Here is a 23,568-nt window from a genome sequence, read left to right on the forward strand (position 1 = left end):
GTCCCAACCACCTGATGATGATCACCGTGACATTTTGGTATCTATTCTTCCACATTTTCACTGGTGTATGTCTACATTTTTTAAGATTACTATTTTACCATTCAGGTTATTTCTTTTTTTAAAATCCACATCAAAATATCCTACTTCCTGTTCTATTTTCTCAGTGTAAAATGTAACAAAAATTAATCATAGTATTTCATACAGAATGAAGATAGTCATAGTGAAAGCAGCAGGTTTACTTATTGGGCAATGAATTTGTGCCAGGCCCTTTAAGTACATTGCATGTACTCACTCCTTTATTCCTCACAATATCACTATGAAACAGATAGAAACTGCATTTCTTATCCCCATATTACAGGTAAGGAATCTGAAGCACCAAGGAACTTTGTACCTACAAAATATATTCAGCTAGAAAATGAAGCTGGAATCTCAACATAAACAGTTTGGGTTCAGAGCCTTCACTCTTAACTACCATGCTAGACTGACTTTTAGTATTTATAGCCTGTATATGTATATTTTAGCCTGCACAAAATATTTTTAACAGGGATCACAGTCAAAATAAGAATTTGAAAAACATTTAGAATGCATAAATGAGCCAAGTTGGAAGGTAAAAAACTAATTTTTTATATTCACATCAAAATGAAAGGAAAGCCTATATGTATAACTTAAAGAATTTCCCCTAATTTGGTTGGTATAATCTGATCAGTCCAAATTCTGAGATAAGGGAACTCAGAGTGACACACTTGGTAACTGAGTACTTTTCATACCTGAGAGTCCAAATCTTCTCCTTTCATACAGAAATTGGCATCAATGACATTCAGACCCACCAACAGACCAGCAATTATGGCTCCTTCTTCTTCCATCATTAGCGCATTTGGTTCATAGAATTCGCTGTAAGAGAGATTCATGGAATGTTCTATTGTAATAAAACCTCAAGAACCAATGATGTAAGCACGAGACAAGGAGGGAAACACTCGCCTCATGGTTGAATGTAGTCATCTATGATAATAGCAAAAGAGTGAAAAAATGGCTTGGATACTTTATTTAGAAGATAGATGCATGAGGAGACCCTAGATAATAAATAATCCAGCTGAAAGAAAAGTGATCTGAATGGTATTTTCATTGAAATGAGTATTCATGCTTTTCCCACGTATTTGTACTTGTGAACAGAAATTCTTCATTTTAATGTAGACCGGTTTATCCATTTTTCCCCCCTTTATAAGTAGAACTTTTTGTCTCCTGTTCAGAAACTTTTTGTCTCCCTATGTCTTCTTCCAAAAATTTTATTGTTTTCTCTTTCTCATTTTATCTATGATCCACCTAGAGAAACATCTTTATGTATGTTGTATTTGGATTTAATATTACATGTCAGCTTCTTGTCTTATTGAACCTGGGTGCACGCCAACATGTCAAAAGCCCTTCCTGGCCCTAGCTGGTTTGGCTCAGTGGATAAAGTGTCGGCCTGCGGACTGAAGGGTCCTGGGTTTGATTCCAGTCAAGGGCACATGCCCGGGTTGTGGGCTCGATCCCCAGTGGGGGGGGTGTGCAGGAGGCAGCTGATCAATAATTCTCTCTCATCATTGATGTTTCTATCTCCCTCTCCCTCGCTTCCTCTCTGAAATCAATAAAAATATACTTAAAAAAGCCCTTCCTGTTTTATATATGCCACAGTGCCACACAATACATGTATGTAAACACCTATTCCTGAGTATGTGTGTGTGAGGTGTGGGAGAAGGTATCAGTTGAACTATGTGGAACTGTTATGAACCATTTGTTTCTGATGTACAAAACTGACAAATTTTATGTAATTTAACCTCATATGATGGAGAACGTAGCAAGTAAAGAGCAAAATTCAACAAGATATTCATACCTGAGAAGTTCCTTTTTATTGATCAAAGCTTTCATATATTCTGAAAGTTTCTTTTGCATTAATGCCAATCGAAGCCAGGCTCTTCCTCTGCCTACTGGTGTCCTATAGTAACACAGAAACCAAACAACTAAAAGTAGCAGAAATAGGGATCACAGTGGGACAGATTCACTTACTCTTGCTAGTGGTCCCCCAGCAGAACATGCACACTGAGGTGCTCCTCACAACTTCTCCTATGAGATCCTACGTGAGGGCTAGAGGGACCCGGAGGGTGTGTTTGGGACAAATGCTCTGGTGAAGAATTAATTACTGAATGAGACCACAATCTGAAGGCAAGACCTCTGGGAGGCTCAACTGAAAATGTTCCATCAGATTAGTACTAGTAAATCCTCATAAATTTAGTATGGATCATATCAGTACCCAAATAATAATAATGTGGACACAGGCCACTTAGACTTCTATCTGATTATAATTAAACCAATCTAATTTGGGAAGGTGATTAGTACTCTTTTTCAAGTTCTAAGGCAGGTTCCAGGTGTCAGTTCCTGAGGTTCACTTGACAACTGTTTTAATCTTGGTTTTCAAACCCCATCAAACACATTCTTTTTCTTAAGTCCAGTATGCCACCCCCCTTGATCTAATTTCTTGAAATTCACTAATTTCAACAAGTGCATTAAAAAAAAAAAAAAAGAACATGTTTGGTATTTTAACATGAAGACAATCTCTCTCAAATTAATAATAATAATTACCACTCACAGTCATATTCCTCTTAATATTTTACACTACAGGCCCGATGCACGAAATTCATGCATGGGGGGTGTGTGTGTCTCTCAGCCCAGCCTGCACCCTCTCCAATCTGGTACCCCTCAAGGGCAGTTGGATATCCCTCTCACAATCCAGGACTGCAGGCTCCCAACCGTTCGCCTGCCTGCCTGCTTGATTGCCCCTAACCGCTTCTGCCTGCCAGCCTGATCACCCCCTAACCACTCCCCTGACAGCCTAACTGCTCCCCTGCTGGCCCAATTGCCCCTAACTGCCCTCCCCTGCCAGCCTGGTCACCCCCAACTGCCCTCCCCTGCTGGCCCGGTCACCCCTAACTGCCCTCCCTGCCAGCCTGGTCACCCCTAACTGCCCTCCCCTGCTGGCCCGGTCACCCCTAACTGCCCTCTCTTGCCATCCTGGTCGCCCCTAACTGCCCTCCCCTGCCAGTCAGGTCTCCCCCAACTGCCCTCCCCTGCAGGCCTGGTCCCCTGGTTCCCCCCAACTGCCCTCCCCTGCAGGCCTGGTCCCCCCCAACTGCCCTCCTCTGCTGGCTCAGTCATCCCTAACTACCCTCCCCTTCAGGCCTGATCTCCCCCAACTGCCCTCCCTTGCAGGTCTGGTCCCTCCCAACTGCCCTCCCCTGCTGGCCTGATCACCCACAACTGCCCTCCCCTGCTGGCCATCTTGTGGCGGCCATCTTGTGTGTTGGAGTGATGGTCAATTTGCATATCACCTCTTTATTATATAGGATTTCCAGTTCTCTCAAAACAGTGCCTATTCGTAGCAACAGTATGCATTTTAGATTGTTATGAAATAAATTATCATGATCATCATTATCTTAGTCTCACTCTTCAAGGGGATAGTTAGTAAGAATGTTTTCCCTGACAAACAGAATTCAACCTTACACTTACTTAAGTCCGGGAAGATCCTTAACACTTGCTGTTATCTCTGCAGCTTCTGGAACAAGCTTTTCTACCAGTTCTAGAGGCCCCCAGAAGGATTTATTTTGTCCAAGAAAAGTTTTCTTAGCTATAGGATATAAAAACATAGCAGTATTTTAATATTCTTTACAACATAAACATGCCCTCAACACACACACACACACACACACACACACACACACACACACACACACACCTCTCCTATCTATTCAATGCTCTTTTTTAGGAACCAATCCTAGATTGCCAGATATTTCTGAAATTATTCATGCTTTCAGAATCTGTAATGTTTTATGAAAATCAAAACCCCCTACTTTCCAAGACTTAGTCCTTCCTCTTTCAGGAAGAATTTGTGGACTAGTTCTATAACAAGACATTTTAATAATACTTAAAGTATTATTACTTTAATTACTATTAATTACTTTAAGTACTATTAACACTTTAATAGTACTTAAAGCTGTGTGATATAATGAAGAAAACAAAACAATAGGGAAGAATATATAATCCAGAAAACAGGCTATCAAATATTGGGGAGGTGCGAGAAGCAAAGCTGAACAGGACCAGGTCCTGTGTTAAAAAGCTTATGGTTAAGTGGGAGAAGCATGGAAACAGTCAGAAGACCTGAGTTCTAGCACATGCTCTGCCCCACTCACTGTGGGACTATGGGAGGTCACATCTTATTCCAGGCCTTTCTGCAACTTGTCAAACACAACTGCCAGGCTGGACTAGATACTTGTAAGGGCCCTTCCAGCTCTAGCATTTAATGATCTGAGGTTTCTAAGCCCTATAAGTCCTTTAAGTCAACCATATGCCAGCATCCATATAAAATGCATTCCAGTGGATAAATATTAATTCAAACCTCTTATTCTTTGACTCCACAAAGAATGCTTTTCTTCTTGAACTAGAGGCCCGGTGCACAAAATTCATGCACCAGGCCTCTAGGTCCCCTCAGCCCAGCCTGCACCCTCTCCAATCCAGGACATCCCTCTCACAATCCAGGACCACTGGCTCCTAACTGCTCACCTGCCTGTCTGATTGCTCCTAACTGCCCCCCCTGCTGGCCTGGTCGCCCCCAACTGCCCCCCCTGCTGGCCTGGTCACCCCACGCAGCCTGCTGCTCAGTCGTTTGGTCGTCCCTCACTAACCCCCCTGCCAGCCTTGTCGCCCCATGCAGCCTGTGTTCGGTCGTCCGTCCAGTTGTTTCAGTCATGGCTTTTTATATATTAGGGTGTGTATTATTAGGAAATAGCTGAATGCACATTGGCACACTGTGGCCATGCCTACCTTTTAAGCCATGTTTCAGGCAGTGCTCCATCACCACGAAGAACTGCTGGAGAGGTGCATAGTCAGAGTCCAGCGTTCTCCCCAGGTTCAGAGCTGATTCAATCAAACCCTTAATACTCAGCTTGGCCATGTTCATCAGGTTCATGCGTTCATTAGCCATGAGATAATTCGGATCTGCAGCCAAAGGAGATGAAAATGATGTCTGGTTACTGGAAATAGTGCATTTTAAAATTCACTATAATTTCATGGTGTTGATTTTTACACTGATGGTGCAAAAGTAATGGTGGGTAAAACTGTTACTGTCTTGGCAAGAATCAAGGCAGTGGCACCAAATTATACTATTAGTTGTTGTAGTCTTCTCTGTCATATACTTGTTGTTAAAAAAATGTCAGTTTCCCTTAGGAATATCCTTGATGAAACAGTAAAAATTATTTATTTTATCAAATTTTGAGCTTTGAGTACAGTCTTTTAATATTTTCCCCACTGCCTCTGCCACCACCCTAACCTGGGCGCCCATCACAGCACACTATTCCACAACCTTCACTGGTCTGCTTCCGCCCTTGCCCTGCCCTCCTTATTCTCTACACCATTTGTGAAGTGCTTTAAAAAATAAAACCAATGAGAAAAAAGCAAAGTACTTAAAGTTTGTTTCAAATATACTATTTGCACTATTAGTATTAATACTAATTATCATTAAACTAAGCATTATCAAATAAACTAAAAATAATTAACATTAGTGCAATGCAGTATTAGAACTTAATCAATTTGCAAATTTTTAAAGACTTAGCATAGAGTGTGTGACTCTCATCAACCAGACAGATAAACTATGCAAGGAAAGGGACTAAGTACCATATTTTATCAACAGAATTCAGAACAATCCAGACACTCAATACTTCATGCACTGGTGTGTATTCTGTGTCAGGTACTCTGGGCTGCTTCTTACAATTATGATCTCAGTTCTTCCTTACAACATGCTACAAGACAGTTACCAACAGCACCAATTTGCAAGAAGGAAAATGAGGCTTAGGGAGTACAGGGGCTGGCCCTGTGGACAGCTAGTAATAGAGGACAGAGCCAGAGTGTAGATCCCGTTTCCCCAACTCCAACCCTATGCCCATGACCACTATTATGCACTTACCCATGAATCAATGATTCCAGACAATATTTATCCTTCTCTCCTGTTGACCATTCTTTTACATGATTATCTTATTTAATTTTTATGACTGTCATTTAAGTAGTATCCCTTCTTTTCAGGTGGTAAAGCAGGCCCTTAACAGTTAAATGGTCCAAGGCCAAAGTTCATATGTGGCAGAATTTGGACCTGGATCTGATATGAAAGTTAATGCTCTTTCCACTATATATATCCCCCAAATATAAAATATATCAAATTTCTATAAAAGGCTTAAAGATCTATGAAATACTTTAAATCTTCTTAGGAAGACGAAAAGTACTGATAAATCCTGATAAATCTATATAAACAAGCCACAACACAAAACAGACATTATTTTATTTAAACTGTCCCAAGCAATTTTCTTCACACAATGTTTTCAATTATATCTGCTTTCACAGTTAAATGAGCAGAATCAAATAGCCAAATTCTAAGCTAATCTCCATTAAGTTTAAGGACTTACTGTAGATTTACAGTTCAAACTATACAAATTGTGGTTTACTTAGTGTTTTCTATGGTAATACTTTTATTTTTTAATTGATTTCAGAGAGGCAGGGGGAGGAAGAAACAAATAGAAACATCAATGATGAGAGACAATCATTGATTGGCTGCCTCCTGCATGTCTCTTACTGGGGATCAAGCCTGCAACCCAGGCATATGCCCTGACCAGAATCTAACCGTGACCTCATTCTGATTCATAGGTTGACACGCAACCACTGAGTCACGCTGGTTGGGCGGTAATACTTTTAGAGAATTAAACGAACTCAAACAGAAACAATCTACCCATTCTTTAGAAAATATTACTCTCAACCTCAGCAATAATTTTGGGCCATAAATGGGGATGGGAATGTAGTTCTGTGAATCAAGTTTAGTAGCAACCTGGCCTGTACCCACTAGATGTCAGTAGCACCTTCCAGTAATGACAACCAAGAGTGTCTTCAGATCTCCAGATATTGCAGAATGTCTCCTGGGAGACAAAGTCAGGTGCCCTCCCCATTGAGAACTAATGCTCTAAACAAAATTTTAAAAATCAGGGTAATTTGACAATTATACATAAGAACTCAAAAGAATTTACTGCTCATTATTGCTTAATTAAAGCATAAGTTAAACTGATTATTATTTAATGTATATTATCTACATTTTTGTGCTGCATAGTATACAGAATAATGGTCATTACAAATAATTTTAATTATGTTTTCTGGTTAGTACTAAATTAAACTACTGAAAATAATTAGCACTTAAAAATTAATTATTTTTTATTTTATAATATTGGCTACTAATTATGAATACTAAATCATTAATTTGATTTGTCACAGAATAAGAAATTCTTGATTCAATTAATTTGTTGTCTTGACCAAAGTATAAAATGATTTTGTGGAACTAATATATGCTGTTAAAAAGATGAGAGCATGAAGGGACTTCTGAGAAGCTGGTAAAGTTGTTTTTTGATACGGATGTTAACTATGTGAAATTGTTGAGTGCGTGAAAATTCAATGAACTGAATACTTATGTGATCTTTTAAGTATATTTTATGCTTTGAACTACAAAAAGTTAAATAAAATTTAATTATATTCCATAGGCCAGAAAATGACTTTTTAAAAATGTCTGACTTACACAATATCATACTTTTTCTATGAAAAAAGTCATTAAAATTTTAATTTTTCACAATACTAACATTTAAGACTATTAATCTCAAAACTGAACTTTTATTCATTCATTCATTTTCTTCAATTAATAGTGAATATAAACTGGGTGTTAGAAATTATATTTAATGTTGGATAATACAGAAACTGGAGAACAAAACAGGAAAGCTTATAGACAATAATTGAAATTTTGGGATAAACATTATCACCCTGGACAAGATCAATTTTATTCCAGGACAAGTAAATTAAAATGTTTTTATATTAAACCAAATATAACACCCATTGTATGGAATCAAATGTAAATTTTATACATATTTTTAAGGCTAAGACAGTAGACATGATATTAAGGTAGGATTACAAGCAGGCTGTAAGTCCAATACAATTTCCTCCACCATTGATGTACTTCTGTGGATAAGTTTGAGAGGTACTGCAAACATAGCAATAAGAACACTGACAAAAATATGAGTAGGACATTATAGAAATATGCATAGAAAAAAGCTACCTGAAGTGGTCCCCTATTTTTTCATTCAAAGTTAAGGGAGATATATATATATATATATGTGTGTGTGTGTGTGTGTGTGTGTGTGTGTGTGTGTGTGTGTGTGTGTGTGTGTATATATTCTCAGAGGATGAGGATTCTTTTAAACTTATGTTTATTCACTCTACAGAATTTTAAGGAAATTAAGAAATATCCATAACATGTCTATTAACATTGTACTGAGGGTGGGAGATCAATGAAATTAAAGATAAAGAAATTAGAGACATGTAAACTATATAAGAGTGGATCAAATATTACTGTTCTTGCACAATCTGATTTTATACCCACAAAATCAGACAAAAATAAACTAAAAGCTCTACAAAAATGTAATAATTCACAGTGGTAGCAGAGTACAAAATTAATATATAGAAATCACTAGGTGCCATATGTTTTGCTAACAGAAGATGAGACTTTTGAGTTCAATCTTAAAGGACAGAAAGAAATCAATCAGGCAAGGAAGGGAAAGGATGGAGTTGTGAAGGGAGTAGGATGGAAGAACAGCTTGGGTAAAGACACAGAAGTATGAAAGAACATGGCATACTAAGAAAAATGAAACAAAGAATGCCAAAGGTTTATGATGCATGTAAGTGTTGTGAGATAAAATAAGGGAAAAAGGTAAGGGAGAGACTGCTAAGAACCTAGTTTAAGGAGTGTTGATTTCATCTTAAAGTCAGTAAGATTTTATTTTTTTTATTATTTTTTTAAAATATATTTTATTGATTTCTTACAGAGAGGAAAGGGAGAGGATAGATAGCCAGAAACATCGATGAGAGAGAAACATCGATCAGCTGCCTCCTGCACACCTCCCACTGGGGATGTGCCCGCAACCCAGGCACATGCCCTTGACCGGAATCGAACCCGGGACTCTTTAGTCCGCAGGCCGACACTCTATCCACTGAGCCAAACCGGTCAGGGCAAGTCAGTAAGATTTTAATGTGAGGTGTGATGCCATAGACTTGAAGTTTAGAGAAGCCATTCTAGTAGCCCTGTGGGAGATGAATTAGAAGGGTACAAGAACTCAAAGCTGAGGAGCAAGTGAGAGTCTACTACAATAGTTGGGGAGAAGCAATGAGGAATGGAAGCAGTCAGAGCAGTAGGTGCTGTGTGGAGAAGAGTGAAGACCCAGGGGTAGAATGTTAGAATTTCACAACAGGATGACCCCTTGGATATGAGGGAAGGAGAGAGAATGGAGAGTAACTTTCACGTTTCTAGATCTGGTGATTAGATGAACGGTGGTGGGAATTACCTGGGTGGGGAACACAGCAGGGCAGTGGACCTAAAAAAAACTTGTAGAAATGACTGTAGCTACAAAAATGAACTATATTATTTGGTTTTCAAATCCAAGTTCAAGAATGTGTGGGTCTTCATTATATCTCTTCAAGACTGCTAATTTCCACATGAAAAAAAATGTTATAACTCTTATAGCCATGTGGCTCATTTAGTTAACAGTGATGACAGAAGTAACCCAAAGTCATAGCTAAGAGTGACAGTGAGTCACACTGTTCTGCAAACCAATCATCTGACCAAGACCCCATTTTACCTCTTTATAGTGCAATGACTAATATTCATACAGAGAATCTTGAAAATTTTAAAATAAATAACTGAAGGAAAAGTAAGTTATCTTATATAATAAAAGGGTAATATGCAAATCGACTGAACGGCAGAATGACCGGGTGCTATGATGTGCACTAACCACCAGGGGGCAGACACTCAATGCAGGAGCTGCCCCCCTGGTGGTCAGTGCGCTCCCACAGGGGGAGTGCCACTCAGCCACAAGCCAGGCTGATGGCTGGCGAGCACAGCAGCCTGCCTCCACGGCAGCACTAAGGATGTCCAACTGATGGCTTCGGCCCGCTGGGATTATCTACATAGGAGCGGGCCGAAGCCATTAGTCAGACATCCCCCGAGGGCTCCTGGACTGCGAAAGGGCTGAGAGACACCCCCCCCCAAGTGCACAAATATCGTGCACTGGGCCTCTAGTATTTAATGTTAACATTAAGTGTGGTACATTGCACCCAATTCTTGGCACAGTGGGAATAATTCATATTTAGCAAAATAGCAGTTAATCTTCAAAATTTCCTGGTTATTTGACAGATAAAAACTTCTATCTTATATGAGAAACAAAGGAGTTGTCAAACAGAGATTTTCCCAACGATATTTAAGAGCATTAATAAGAGATTTAAAATGACAAACTAACAGAGAGGTATAGAAAGGAAACCTCACTCTATGTTCAGATTGACTGAAGACCAATAATTCCTAAATAAATCTATTTTGAACCTTTGTTGTAATAGTTCTCAGAATATAAAATCCTATCTAATAAAAGAGTAATATGCAAATTAACCATCACTCTGATATACCCACAAGCCACGCCCACCAGCCAATCAGGAGTGAATATGCAAATAAACCCAACCAAGATGGCTATGGCCACAGAGAGCAGGAGGGAGGCTTGGGTTTCCCCGGCAATGGAGGAAGCCAAGCTTTCCGCCTGCCCTTGCCGGCCTAGGCCTCCACTCAAGGCTACAAAGTTTCAATGATAGAAGATAAATAAATCCAAACAGAAATGGCGGCAGCCATGGAGCTGGAAAGAGCAGGAGGCTAGGGTTGCCCCCAGTGATGGAGGAAGCCAAGCTTTCTGCACACCCTGGCCGGCCCAGGCCTCGCTTAAGGCTACAAAGTTTCAATTATAGAAGATAAATAAATCCCAATAGAAATGGCTGCCGCCATGGAGCAAGCAGAAGGCTTGGCTCCGCTCCAGGATACAAAGTTTCAATTGTAGAAGATAAATAAACCCCAGATACCAGGGACTCTGCTTGGGTCACTGAGGGCGTGGCCGGCCTGGAAACCACCACAGGCCCCTCGCCCAGGCAGCCCCACGCCCCAAGGGAACCTCCACCCTGATCCAGGACACCCTTCAGGGCAAACCAGCTGGCCCCCACCAATGCACCAGGCGTCTATCCTATCTAATAAAAGAGTAATATGCAGATTGACCATCACTCCAACACACAAGATGGCTGCCCCCATGTGGTCAAAGATCCTGCCCCCATGTGGACACAAGATGGCCACCACAAGATAGCTATCAGGGGAGGGCAGTTGGGAGGGACCAGGCCTGCAAGGAAGGGCAGCTGGGGGCGATCAAGCCTGCATGGGAGGGCAGTTAGGGGTGACCAAGCCAGCAGAGGAGGGAAGTTGGGGGCGACCGGGCCTGCAGGGAAAGGCAGTTGGGAGGGACCCAGGCCTGCAGGGGAGAGCAGTTGGGGGGGACCAGGCCTGCAGGGGAGAGCAGTTGGGGGGGGGACAAGGCCTGCAGGGGAGGGCAGTTAGGGGTGACCAGGCCTGCAAGAGAGGGCAGTTAGGGGCAAACAGGCTGTCAGGGGAGCAGTCAGGCATCAATCAGGCTGGCAGGGGAGTGGTTAGGGGGTGATCAGGCTGGCAGGCAGAAGTGGTTAGGGGCAACCAGGAAGGCAGGCAGGCGAGCAGTTGGGAGCCAGCAGTCCTGGATTGTGAGAGGGATGTCCGACTGCCCGTTTAGGCCCGATCCAGGTAGGATCGGGCCTAAACGGGCAGTCGGACATCCCTCAAGAGGTCCTAGATTGGAGAGGGTGCAGGTTGGGCTGAGGGACACACACCCCCGTGCACGAATTTCGTGCACCGGGCCTCTAGTTGGATATAAAATGAGTTGTTCTTGAAAGTGAAGAAAATTACTGTAAGTACTAAAAAGATCTTGTAATAAAACCCCATTAAACTAGTCTGATGACATTTGTACAATAGAACCATGAACATTTACTCAATCTTCATTTTAAAATAATCAATAGGATCTTAGGACCCTTAGCTTATCAGATCTAGTATTCAGTGTATATAAAGAACTCTTATAATTCAACAACAAAAGACAACCCAGTAGAAGAGAATGGCAAAGGATTCGAATAGACATTTCTCCAGAGAACATATACAAATAGCTAATAAGTACATGTGAAGATGCTCATTAGGGAAAAGTAAATCAAAACCACAATGAGATACCACTTCACAATGGATATACAAAAAAAATTAAAACAGAAAGTAACAAGTGTTGATGAGAATGTGGAGAAATTGGAACCCTGGTGCATTGTTGGTAGGAATATAAAATGATGCAACTGTTTTTGGAAAACTGCCAGACTATTTTAAAAGGTTAAACCATAGGTATCATACGATCTAAAAGTTCCACTTTTGGGTATATACCCAAGAGAAATGAAAACATATGTTCACATAAAACTCCTACATGAATGTTCATAGCAACTCTATTCGTAATAGCCAAAAAGTGAAAACAACCCAAATGTCCCTCAACTGATGAATGTGTGGTAGGCAGTTACACATGAGCAGAGCAAGGATGACAGGCCAGGTACAGAAGGTCACCAGGGTGGAAAGCCCCAGGTGCCAGCAATGGACAACACTGAGAAAACAAGGACCTTGCCCAAAGGATAATCTTTCCTCCCTAGCATAGCGCTAGTCATAGAGTTTGGACTCCCTGATCTTTCCTATCACTGGTCATGCAGTTTAGACCCCCCCCCAGCCCCGCCCCGCGAAATTCCTCCCTAAAGATAACATCCAGGCCTTAGTTGTGTTTCAGCGCCAGGCCCAGAAAAGCAGCAAAACCAGGCAGGTGATTTGAGGACCAGCTGCAGTGACTAATGACCCCCTGCCCTGGCTCCGACCAATCAGTGGAGAACACGACCCTGAAAAGACCTACCCGGAAAGCTGATGAGTATTCTATTAAGATATTCCCCAGGAACTATCCCTAAAATCTCCACCCTTAAAAGTTCTTAGAGCGGAGGCCCCAGCACAGGCTCTCCCTCTGGGGAGCATGCCATGCCTTTCCCCCTTGTTTCCCCCAAAGGCACCATCATATAAACTCTAATGGACCCTGTGAGACTTGCAACCAGAGGAGCAATGGGCAGTGGCAGCTCGTCTGGTGTTAACCCCCTGAACCTGTCTCCAAGGCCCCCTCTTCTCTGCTTCCCAGGGAGCTAAAGCAGCCCCATCTATGCTCTTAAGCTGCATTTCTTATGCTATGCTCTTCCTTGTTTCACTGTCCTGAATGTGCTTCTGCTGCTGCCAATAAATTCTTGCTTGCTTTGCTGCACTTTGTCTCTTGACTGAATTTTTCCCTTCAAGAAGACAAGAACTGATGTCTCATCGTCTTGCTGGTAACAACTGGGTACATAAAATGATATGTACAATAGAATATTATTTAGCAATAACAAGGAATATAGTATTGATATGTGAGGGTCCACAATGAGTCACCCAAGATGTGCCTCTGTGCTATGCAGATTGTTTTGAGCTAAAGCCAATTTTAGCTGCAGGCTCAAGAGAAACTTCTGCCTCTCCCAATAACCCAAGGTTCTTGCCCTGTGAGGCTGGAAATAGAAATGAAAAAGACTGAGTAACTGTTTTGGAGATAAGGGGTAAAACCAGCTTGGTTTTGGATACAGGAAAGGATACTTATGTGAAAGCATTCTCAGCATAATTTTCATCATATCATTGTAAATACAAATTAAAATTCAGGGTTGGATAATCACTAGCATAAGAATAATAGCATTAATTATTAGAAAAGATGCTTTCACCAGGAGATGATTTAAAGGGAAATAGGTGGACACAAGGTTAGTGGCCCAGCCTTTAAAGGATGCCAGCAATTATAGGCTGGGAACAGAACCCAGTCATTTCAGGAATGACATATAACTTAGTAGCTAGGGATGAAATGGATACATACCAGAGAGCAGAAAGGATTCTGGAGTGTCTTGAACTAAAGGTCACATCCCTCAGTGCAGCATAAAATCGATTTAGCATGTTCTACATAGTAAGGCTACATACTGTTTCATGGACTTTTGTTCTAGATATATACAAATAAATTATGTGTACTGAATTTTGATGAAAATATATTTTTATAGTGGATCTTGAATAAAAAAATTTTTTAAAAAACTTTGGTGCAGTGGTTAAAAGCATTGAGCTCTGGAGTCTGAACTCAACTTGAACTCTTCCCAAGCTATGTGATTCTGTGAACATTTCTTTTCTCCTCTTTTTTTAAAACGCTTTTTATTTTGAGATAATTGTTAACTCACATGCAGTTACAAGAAACAATACATAGATCTAGATGGTTTTGCTCAGTGGATAGAGCGTTGGCCTGCGGACTGAAGGGTCCCAGGTTCAATTCTGGTCAAGGGCACATGCCCGGGTTGCAGGCTCGATCCCTGAGAGGGGGGGAGGGGGGCGTGGTATGCAAGAGGCAGCCAATCAATGATTCTCTAATCATTGATGTTTCGATCTCTCTCTCCCTCTACCTTCCTCTCTGAAGTCAATAAAAACATATTTAAAACAAAGAAGTAATACATAGATACCACATACCCTTAGTCTAGTTCCCCCAAAGGCAACACTTTGCAAAACTAGAGTACATTATCATAACTGGGATTCTGACATTAAATTTCAGTCAAGATACAGAATGCCCATCAATATAAGGATCTCTCATATCACCCTTTTATAGCTAAACCCATTTCCCTCCAGCCCCCACCTTCTCCTAACCCTTGGCAACTACTAGTCTCCATTTCTAAAGTTTTGTCATTTCAAGAAGGTTATACAAATGGAATCATATAGTATGTAGATTTTTAAATTGGCCTTTTTTTTTTTTTCACTCAGCATAGTTCTTTAGAGATTCATTCAGGTTGTTGCATGCTAATAGCATTTATTTTTTATAGCTGAGTAGTATTCCACAGGGAAAGTTTCTTATTCTGTAGGCCTCACTTTTCTCAACTGTAAAATGATAACAGACTTTTGAAGATTAAACAAGTTCACATATGTTAACTATTTAGAAATGCTTGGGACATACTAAGAACAAAAATTGTTAGCTATTAAAAGTATTATGGTCCTCCATAAATATGACAATTTTAGTTAATTTAAAATAAGCCTTTATTGAATGACTATATGACACAGTGCTAAATGCTAAGAAAATCTCTTAGATATGTTCCTTCCATTTTTCAAGATGGTGGACATCAAATCTTAACCTAAAAGGAACCAGTATATAATCCAAGGAACCAGTATATAATCTTGACCAGATGATATGTCACATGGCTGTATTATTTCTCTAATTCAAGTAATGTCCCAAACATTTCAATGCTCGGAGAGATGGAGAGTAATCTGGGAAACTGAAAATTCACAGAATCCGTTTACAAGGTTTATAATAAGTATAAAAAGGAATTCAATTTTTTTTTTGTTCATAAAAGGGACAGTTTTATTAGACTTGGAAAATATATACATAAAAATGGTCAGATTGGTAATAACATAGCTCTTGCAGTACTTAATTTTGTAATTTAATTAAGAAATACAATTGGCCTAAATATCAGCACAACAATATAAAAATGAATTGCTGTACAAATAGTTCAGTTTATTATAAATGGCCCTATCTCTCATGTGCCAAACATTTAATTACTTTTGGAATTCAATATTTATAGCAAAACTAAAAATGTAAATTATGCGATTTTTATTCGTTCATTTAATCATAATTTTCTAGTGAGTTCCAAAACTTGTAAACACGAATTTACAAATAATGAGATGAGATGCGAGATAAGTGATTACCTTGAGAAGACACTTCATGTTCTACTAGACACGAGCTACAGACCCACTGAATGTAAAACCAACCATCACTGTGAGAAATCAGTTCCCCAGAAAAAAACCTTTGATCTTGCCAAAATTGAAAAACATAGTTCAAATCTGCAACCTCCTAGGGTTTGTTTTTTTTAAAAGCGTTTTTCCAAGAGTCTGGAAATCAGTGTTAACATTTTATCTATTACACAGCCAACTGTTATGACACATCCATAGAATAGGTAAGAAACAGAAGTGAAACAGCTTAGCAGTGAAGGTCTCCGGGAAAGATCTGGGCCCACATACTTTCCCAGGGTATGAAACCAGGATCCTCCCCAGACCCTGAGCTGCTATGCGTGTTATAACATACTTACTTTTGCACAAGTACTCATTTAAAAAGCTCCAAGTTATATAATACAGTAAAATTTCTGGCATTTCACATAACTGACATGAGACAAAAATGTAAAATTATATAAAAGAAGACAAGGATGACATGACTCAAAAGTTAGCAAGTAAAGCCATTTTTCTCCACCCATTCTGAAAAAAAAATTTTTTTTTAAACTACTTTCCAGAAAGGTTTTTCTATAAACAGTTCTTGGCCAACATTACCATGTATCACTTGACTGATAATCTACTAAGATCAACAAGTATTGATACAATTCATATCTTCTGGATTTTTTATGGGCTCTAATGTTACAGCTAATCTTAATTCCCTTTTTAATTTTACCTATGATAATCATTTACAAAAATTCCAGCAAACACAAAATAGAAAAGGAGGCTGACTCTCAGAGTAGGCTTGATATCTTCAGAGTGTAGTACTTTGTATTAAGAAAAATAGAATTTTACCAGGGTTGAGTCACAGGGAAGGATTCCTTAAGAAGGGCATAGATTTGTTGGCTTTTATGTAGCATTTTTCTTTAGTACCTAGTCTACTGAAGAAATCAAAACCTTAAACCCATATGGTGCCTGGAAAATAATAATAATAGCAGCTGACATAATAGTAAAAATTACTCACTGAATCAATCTATACCCTCCTCTTTTTGTTCTTGTCTGTGAACTGTCAACAAGTAATACTGATTTGTGTGTTTTTTTCCACTGAATTATATGTAACTAATTATATTAAAAGCAGAATCAAGAATATACTAAAAAGATAAGTTTCATTATAGGGAATGAGGTAAAACTCAGGATAATATACTCATTCAAAGTAAAGTGCTGAAGAAACTACTGGGCAGCACTGGAGAATGAAAACTGTCTTAGTTTTGTCTGGTGTACCTACCATTCCAGGCCTGATTTGAACACCAAGAAGTTTAAGACAATCTCTGCTCTCAGGGATTTTATCCTTTAGGATGATAAATACAAGATTATAAGGAAACAGCCTTCAGCTCCAAGTTCTGTAGGACCTGAGTGAATGGAGAAATGAATGTGGGCCAAAGCGGCCAGGGAGCCCTCCTGGAGCTCTCACCTGGACTCTCGGGTGGTGCAGGTGGCTGGGGGAAGGGAGAAGGGGAGTGAATGCCCTGGGTGGGACGTCACAGGAGCAAGGCAGGAGTGGAGGCTGAGGGCAGCTCACACGGTCAGTGAAAAGGCCAGTCTAGGCAGATGGGAGGGTGTGTGCACTGAAGCTGGTGACCTTTAATTGCCCAGGCAAAGGGAGAATGTAAAATGATGTAGTGAAGTGGAGCCAAACTTCAATTTTTCCATTTCTATTGTAAAATGTGTAAATCACCCTGAGCTCCCTAAAATTAGGTGCCAATTACAGAAGAAAGAATGATTGGTTTGGGGAACCTTCATGCATTGCAACATACGTGCAACTTTTCAAAGTAATTCCGCCAGCAAGGAATGATGACCAAGCTGAAAGCACTTAATGTAACGAAAATCTACAAATCAAAGCAACCATCCAGGCCAAATACTTGAGATTACTAGGATATGTTTGTTTTGACTACTATGGGATTCACAGAAATATATACATCATATAAATATGTATATATGTATTTTCATGAATGATAAAACGTTTCACATCTTCCCAACACATAAATGAAAAAAAAAAGCCATAGAAAAATCTTGAAATAAAGTCCCTTTTGAACATGTCATTCAACAAATATTCGAAGGGAACAGTATAAACATAGATTAATGCCACTTTAGTTGAAACCACAAGGATAAAGATTTTAAATGCAAGACTCTGAAAACTCTAATCCCGTATGAAGTATTGATATGAAAAATCTGTCAAACATGCTTACTGCTCCAGTTACTGCCATGGGAAATAAAACCTAAAGATGATATCCCCTCTTATGAAAAACAATCAAACTGTAGTTAGAAATTTTTTTAAAAAGAAAGAAAAAAAAAAGCTGAAAGATGTTGGTGTGGCACGCACCTTCTGTATCATCACGCATTTGCTCCACCAAATCTGTCAAATCCTCCCAAGAGTCTTTGCAAACGGCAAAAAGAAAGGAAAAGAAAGATAAAGTGTCATGCAAGCCAAGAACGAAAAGTGTATAAAAACAAGGTTTCAAAAAGGATAACTGAAAGGCAGATTTCTAGAACTCTTTCCACTTAAACCAGCGATTAACAGTGAAAAGGGCTGGGATTACACCCCTGGAGGACTAAGCACAGGTATCAATTCTATTAAATATGCTTCAAAGCTAAGATTAATAATTTCAAAATTCCTAATAAAAGGAAAGAGATTCATATCCCATAAAAGAGTAATGCAGTTTTTCTTTGCCCATGGAAAATCAAGATGAAGCTTTTTGCATTCTAATTATATACAATGTTGACCTCATTCAACATTTATTTTGATCACTTCAATGAAGCTGAAACACATATGGAATATTTTTTTTACATGCTGGACAAATATGATGATGCAAACTAGTGACTCTTCTTAAAAAAACAACAATAGTCTAAATACCTTCCCCAACGCCCTCTACCCCCACAGTTCTCATTTCTCAAAACAAAAGGATACTGCTTTAAGACTGAGACTACATAAATCACTTATAATTCAATAAAGGCAGATGTTTATTTGCTTAAAAGTATAGTACTCTCTCCCCTTATATAAATTCAGTATTCTTGTACACGGAATATTCCATGTGAGGCAAAAGGACAGGAAAGAACATAAAGATTACAAATATAAGATCACTATCTATGCTGAAATAAAATTTGAGAACCTATAGAAAATTTTAAAAATGGATTTAGCTTCATCCTTCAATAACTCTGAAACTATTATTACACACAACTGCAATATTCATATTTAAACTCACTAAATAATGTGAATTTCATTTGTAAATACACAGAAAATAAAGAGAAATTCTTAGAGGATGAAGCATAATAAAAATGAGAAAATGGGCAAAGAATACATTGTCTATGACAAGCCTTCCTTCTTGAAAAATGTAAGAAGCCAGCATATGGTTTGAAACAATAATTTGGAATCATCACCTAGGAAAAGAATATCATTTGTCCTCTCACTAGTTTATTAAATAAGTGGGCTGTAAGGGTACAGTGTCAAATATATACTCAATTATTCTGCAAAGATGTACAAAAAAGATACCAATATATAAAAAGTTAAAATTTAAATTTAAATTCAGAAAACAGGGAAGCAGACGAGGATCAAGTGATGTGAGATGTGATTAGAGTAGAACTTTTCAGAAACTAGATATATATAGACTATTGGTTAGGTCAGACACTGAGGGCAGTAATATAAAAGGAATTCATACCCTACTACACTTGTTTTGTCTTCCAATTCAAAAGTGTAGAAATTAATGCCTTAGAAAACCAAGCATAGGAATACAGCACCGAAGAGCAGGGTTAGATTCCTAAACTTTCATCAACATCCCAAGTTATGTCATTTTATAAACAGAGGTAGGAGAGCATGATGGTTCAGAGAACAGACGTAAGAGCCAGCTGCCTGGGCTCACATCCCAGCTCTACGCCTTACTGGCTGTATGACCTTGGCCCAGGTACTTCCTCTCTTTTTTTCTCAGCCAATTTCCTCACTTATATAACAGAGAAAAGAACAGTACCTATCTCACAGCACTGTTGTGAGTACAAGAGTAAACATAGGTTCCAAATCCTTTATCTGAATATTTTCTGCCTAAATCTATTTTGAAATCTATTTAAAAAGGTAAAATGATATACCTGAGACCCACAGACATGTAGAACTAGTAGGTTTGGGGCAGCACTTTACAATCAAGCACATTAATATTTCTGCAGGTAATAAATGAATATTCAAATTAAATAGAGTCAATAAAAACTATCAATAGCCTCACCCTGGCTGGGTGGCTCAGTTGGTTGGAGCGTTGCCCCATACACCAAAAAAGTGTGAGCTTGATTCTGGGTCACGGCTCATACCTAGATTGCAAGTTCGATCCCTGGTTGGGCGCATACCAGAAGCAACTGATCAGCTTCTCACATTGCTATTTCTCTCTCTCCCCCTCCTTCCTCTCTCTCTAAAAATCAATAGAAACATATCCTTGGGTGGGACTAATAAATAAATAAAAAACAAAAAACTCTAAATAGCTTCAAGTAAATTCAGGTCATGTTTTAGCACTAAATGAGTTATGGCAAATTTATGAAAACTATTTTTGGTTTTCAGAGCTTTTTTGGATTCTGCAATGTGGATCTGTATGTGTAAAGCACTTAGAAAGTGTCTCATACAGAGAAAGTACAATATAAGTGTTAAATACTATTATTTATAATAAATTAGTGTTAAAATACATTATATATAGATATATTTGTATCTGTAATTTTCAGGTATATTCCTTGGACAATATGCTACAGATTTAAGTTTATATGTAGGGTTATAAATTCATAAGAATGTACTCTATAACTATCACATCAATTTACTTTACAGAGTAGTTAGGTGACCTTGTGAAAGTCAGTAAGGTGAATATTCCTATTTTATTCTTTATTTTCTTGAACTAGAAGCGATATTTGTCACATCTACCTATATAAAAGCCTAAGCAACTCTTAGGACTGAGCGACTGGAATGACTGGTTGTTATGATGTACACTGACCACCAGGGTACAGACACTCAATGCAGGAGCTGCCCCCTGGTGGTTAGTGCGCTCCCACAGTGGGAGCGCCACTCGGCCAGAAGCCCGGCTCACGGCTGGCGAGCACCGCTGTGGCTTCGCGAGCCTCTCTGGCCTCCACAGCGGCGCTACCAAGCAGTGGCAGCAGTGGCAGGCATAGCGGGGCGGGATGAGTGGGATGAGTGGGAGCAGTGCGGCACCCGGCCCCGGCCCCGGCCCCGGCCCCGGCCCCGGCCCCGGCCCCGGCCCCGGCCCCGGCCCCGGCCCCGGCCCCGGCCCCGGCCGGCTCCTTCCCAGCCGCCTGCCGCTTTGCTTTGCGCACTGCTACACCCCTCGTACCCCATAAGCCTGCAGTTACAATCTCCAGAGAACGGTTGAAGCGTGGACACTCAGAGTAACCAGGACGAGCCTGATATCTCCGCCAGCTCCTGGAACTCTGCCTTGGGCATCGAGATCAAATCTCATCCCTTAGCGATTGCCTGGGAGCTACAGAGGAAGGCAGCAATATCACAATGGCCACAACGTGGCGACTGACAATTGGGGTAAAAGTCAAAGAGATGGATCTGAAGGGTGGGGACGTGGGCAACAGAGCACCCCTGTCCCCAAAGATCCCCAACTTTGTACTGTTCACCTTGGAGCGTCTCTTATCCGGCTCCGAGCAGTGGAAAGTGTCCAGCACAGCCCAAGGCATCCACCAGGGACCTCCCGGCTGGCAAGGCGCGACCCTGGCTGCAGAAGGGACATTTGGAAATACTTTTTCAGGAAGCTGCGGGGAGGAGGACAGATTCCCCCTGTGACTTCCTGGCGGCTCATGGGGATGTGGAAACTCCCCGGGCTCATGGGCATGGGCTCCCGATTTCCTTTAAATGTGCATGAATCCGTGCACCGGGCCACTAGTAAAGAAATAAAAGTCTACATTATTAAAGCAAAATGCAAAGATCCTCCAAGATCTGTGTGGAGATCAGGAAAGTGAGTTCTGCACAGGACTGGGTGGTATGTACAAGGGGTCTTCCCCACTTTCCCCTTGGCATGTCCCATCTAGAGTACTTTTCTGCTACAACTGGATGTTTTTGTTTTGAAAACAAAATGTAAAGTTGTAAGTGTCAGAGCAATGGAATCAATTTAAAAGAGCCCTTCTCCCCTAAAAGGTAAAAGGTGTGTTTCTCCTTTTAAAATTGTTCTCTATTTTACCTTGTCCTGCTTAGGATTTTATTGTAATAAAGAATGGATACCATGCTGAAGGATTTATAAAAGATTTTTTAAAAAATTTGTCCTCTGGAGTATCTTCAAATTATTAAAACAATAACAACAAAAGTGTCATGAATCAAAGAGGTGGATGGGTAGCATCAACAACTCTTGTCTCTTTCCCAGAACATTTCATTTTTCTAGGGATGATACTTTATTGCCTTGAACATGTTTTGCCTGGTCTAAAAAAACCATATTAACTTTAATTGGTATCATTACAATACATATTCACAAATTGCAGAGAGGAGTAATCTAAAGGTTTGCTAGCTGATACAGAAGAAAGGACTGGATTAAAATTTTGCTGTAGATAATGCGTAATTCAGAATTGTACTGATCAGAATTGTGCCAGATGTGCATCAGTGCTCACTGAACACACCTACTCACAAGAAAAGGAGTGCAAGTGGACAGTCACTGTGTGTGTGCCATGAGACTGGTAATGAAACATTAGCACCACCACTCCTCTCCACACACGTGGATTAAATGGTCAAAAACACTGCACCTAGCAGACTATAATCTTATTTTTAAGATGCATATGAACAAAGACATTTTTTATTCCAGTGAACTTCTGGGGGGCATGGGGGAAAAGGGGTGGAGGGGGTCAGAAGGGGAAAAAAGAGGATATCTGTAATACTTTCATCAATAAAGATAAATTTTAAAAAAAGAGATGAGATAATACTGGAACTGTATAAGGACCCTAAATTAGGAAGCATAGCTTATTTGAGGTTCACTCTACTATTTTCTTGACTATCACTGTTTCAGATCTAAGAATGAATAAATCAGCAGACTAATTCATGTAGCTCTGGAAATGTTTAATTGGGTTGTACTGCCAAATATTGTTCTTACAGTAAGTACATGGTGACACAATGACAGCAGTGTGTCTGGTAGAAGGGGCCCTGGCTTTTACACCCAGACAGACCTGGGCTGGTGGGGCCACTGCTCTAACAAGGCCTCAGGCCCTGCCTCGTCACTTGTTTTCTGTGGATGAGGGAACTGGCTGAAGCACCTTCCCTCCTGAGAGGTAGCACTTAAATGGGCTCCAGGCGCCTCTCCATTGTTCATGTACACATGGTTGTGAGACTGCTCTTCTTGATAAATTCTTTCTACAGTAATATTACTACAGAAGACAGAGTTACAGTTAAGTTTAGAGACAAATGTAACCAAGTTAACATTCTTGCTTTGAAGCTAGGTGTCTTTTGTTTAGAGTGCTACTTTTTAAAAATTTATTACAGTTTCTTGAGGGAAAGTCTTCCTGAAGTCCCAGCTACAGATGACAGATAATTCTTTCAAGGACTTTGGGAAAATAAAAGCTAACAAATTTAAAGTACTTAGCACATCATAGATACTCAATGTCAACTTTACCGTTTACAAGACACCAATGTGTGCCCGATATTCGGATTTGGCTACAAACTGGATTCCTTTATTTGCCATAACTTTTAAAAAACAACAGAGGGAATAGGATTACAAAAACACACACTAAACTAAGTATGGAACACAGGGGAA

The 23,568-nt window shown here is 39.9% G+C and overlaps 1 protein-coding gene across 17 annotated transcripts in view; it reads right to left on the reverse strand.

Annotated features, from left to right (window-relative positions):
- Positions 1–23,568, reverse strand: part of RUFY3 (RUN and FYVE domain containing 3) — an 85,387-nt gene that overhangs the window by 29,337 nt on the left and 32,482 nt on the right. For 12 of the 17 annotated variants that reach the window (XR_013960150.1, XR_013960151.1, XR_013960152.1 and 9 more), the window contains 5 exons: positions 18,174–18,227; positions 4,852–5,025; positions 3,541–3,658; positions 1,871–1,972; positions 768–891 (listed from right to left, as the gene is read on the reverse strand). Coding sequence is in view for 14 of the 17 variants with exons in the window: in XM_080660617.1 (XP_080516743.1) it covers positions 768–891; positions 1,871–1,972; positions 3,541–3,658; positions 4,852–5,025; positions 18,174–18,227 (572 nt within the window). In the remaining 3 variants the exon portion in view is untranslated. The remainder of the gene's footprint in view (positions 1–767; positions 892–1,870; positions 1,973–3,540; positions 3,659–4,851; positions 5,026–18,173; positions 18,228–23,568) is intronic. The other 5 variants (XM_080660615.1, XM_080660616.1, XM_080660627.1 and 2 more) reach the window with 1 other exon arrangement.

This window comes from Plecotus auritus (genome assembly GCF_963455305.1).
Source record: "Plecotus auritus genome assembly, chromosome: 1".
Taxonomy (NCBI): Eukaryota; Metazoa; Chordata; class Mammalia; order Chiroptera; family Vespertilionidae; genus Plecotus; species Plecotus auritus.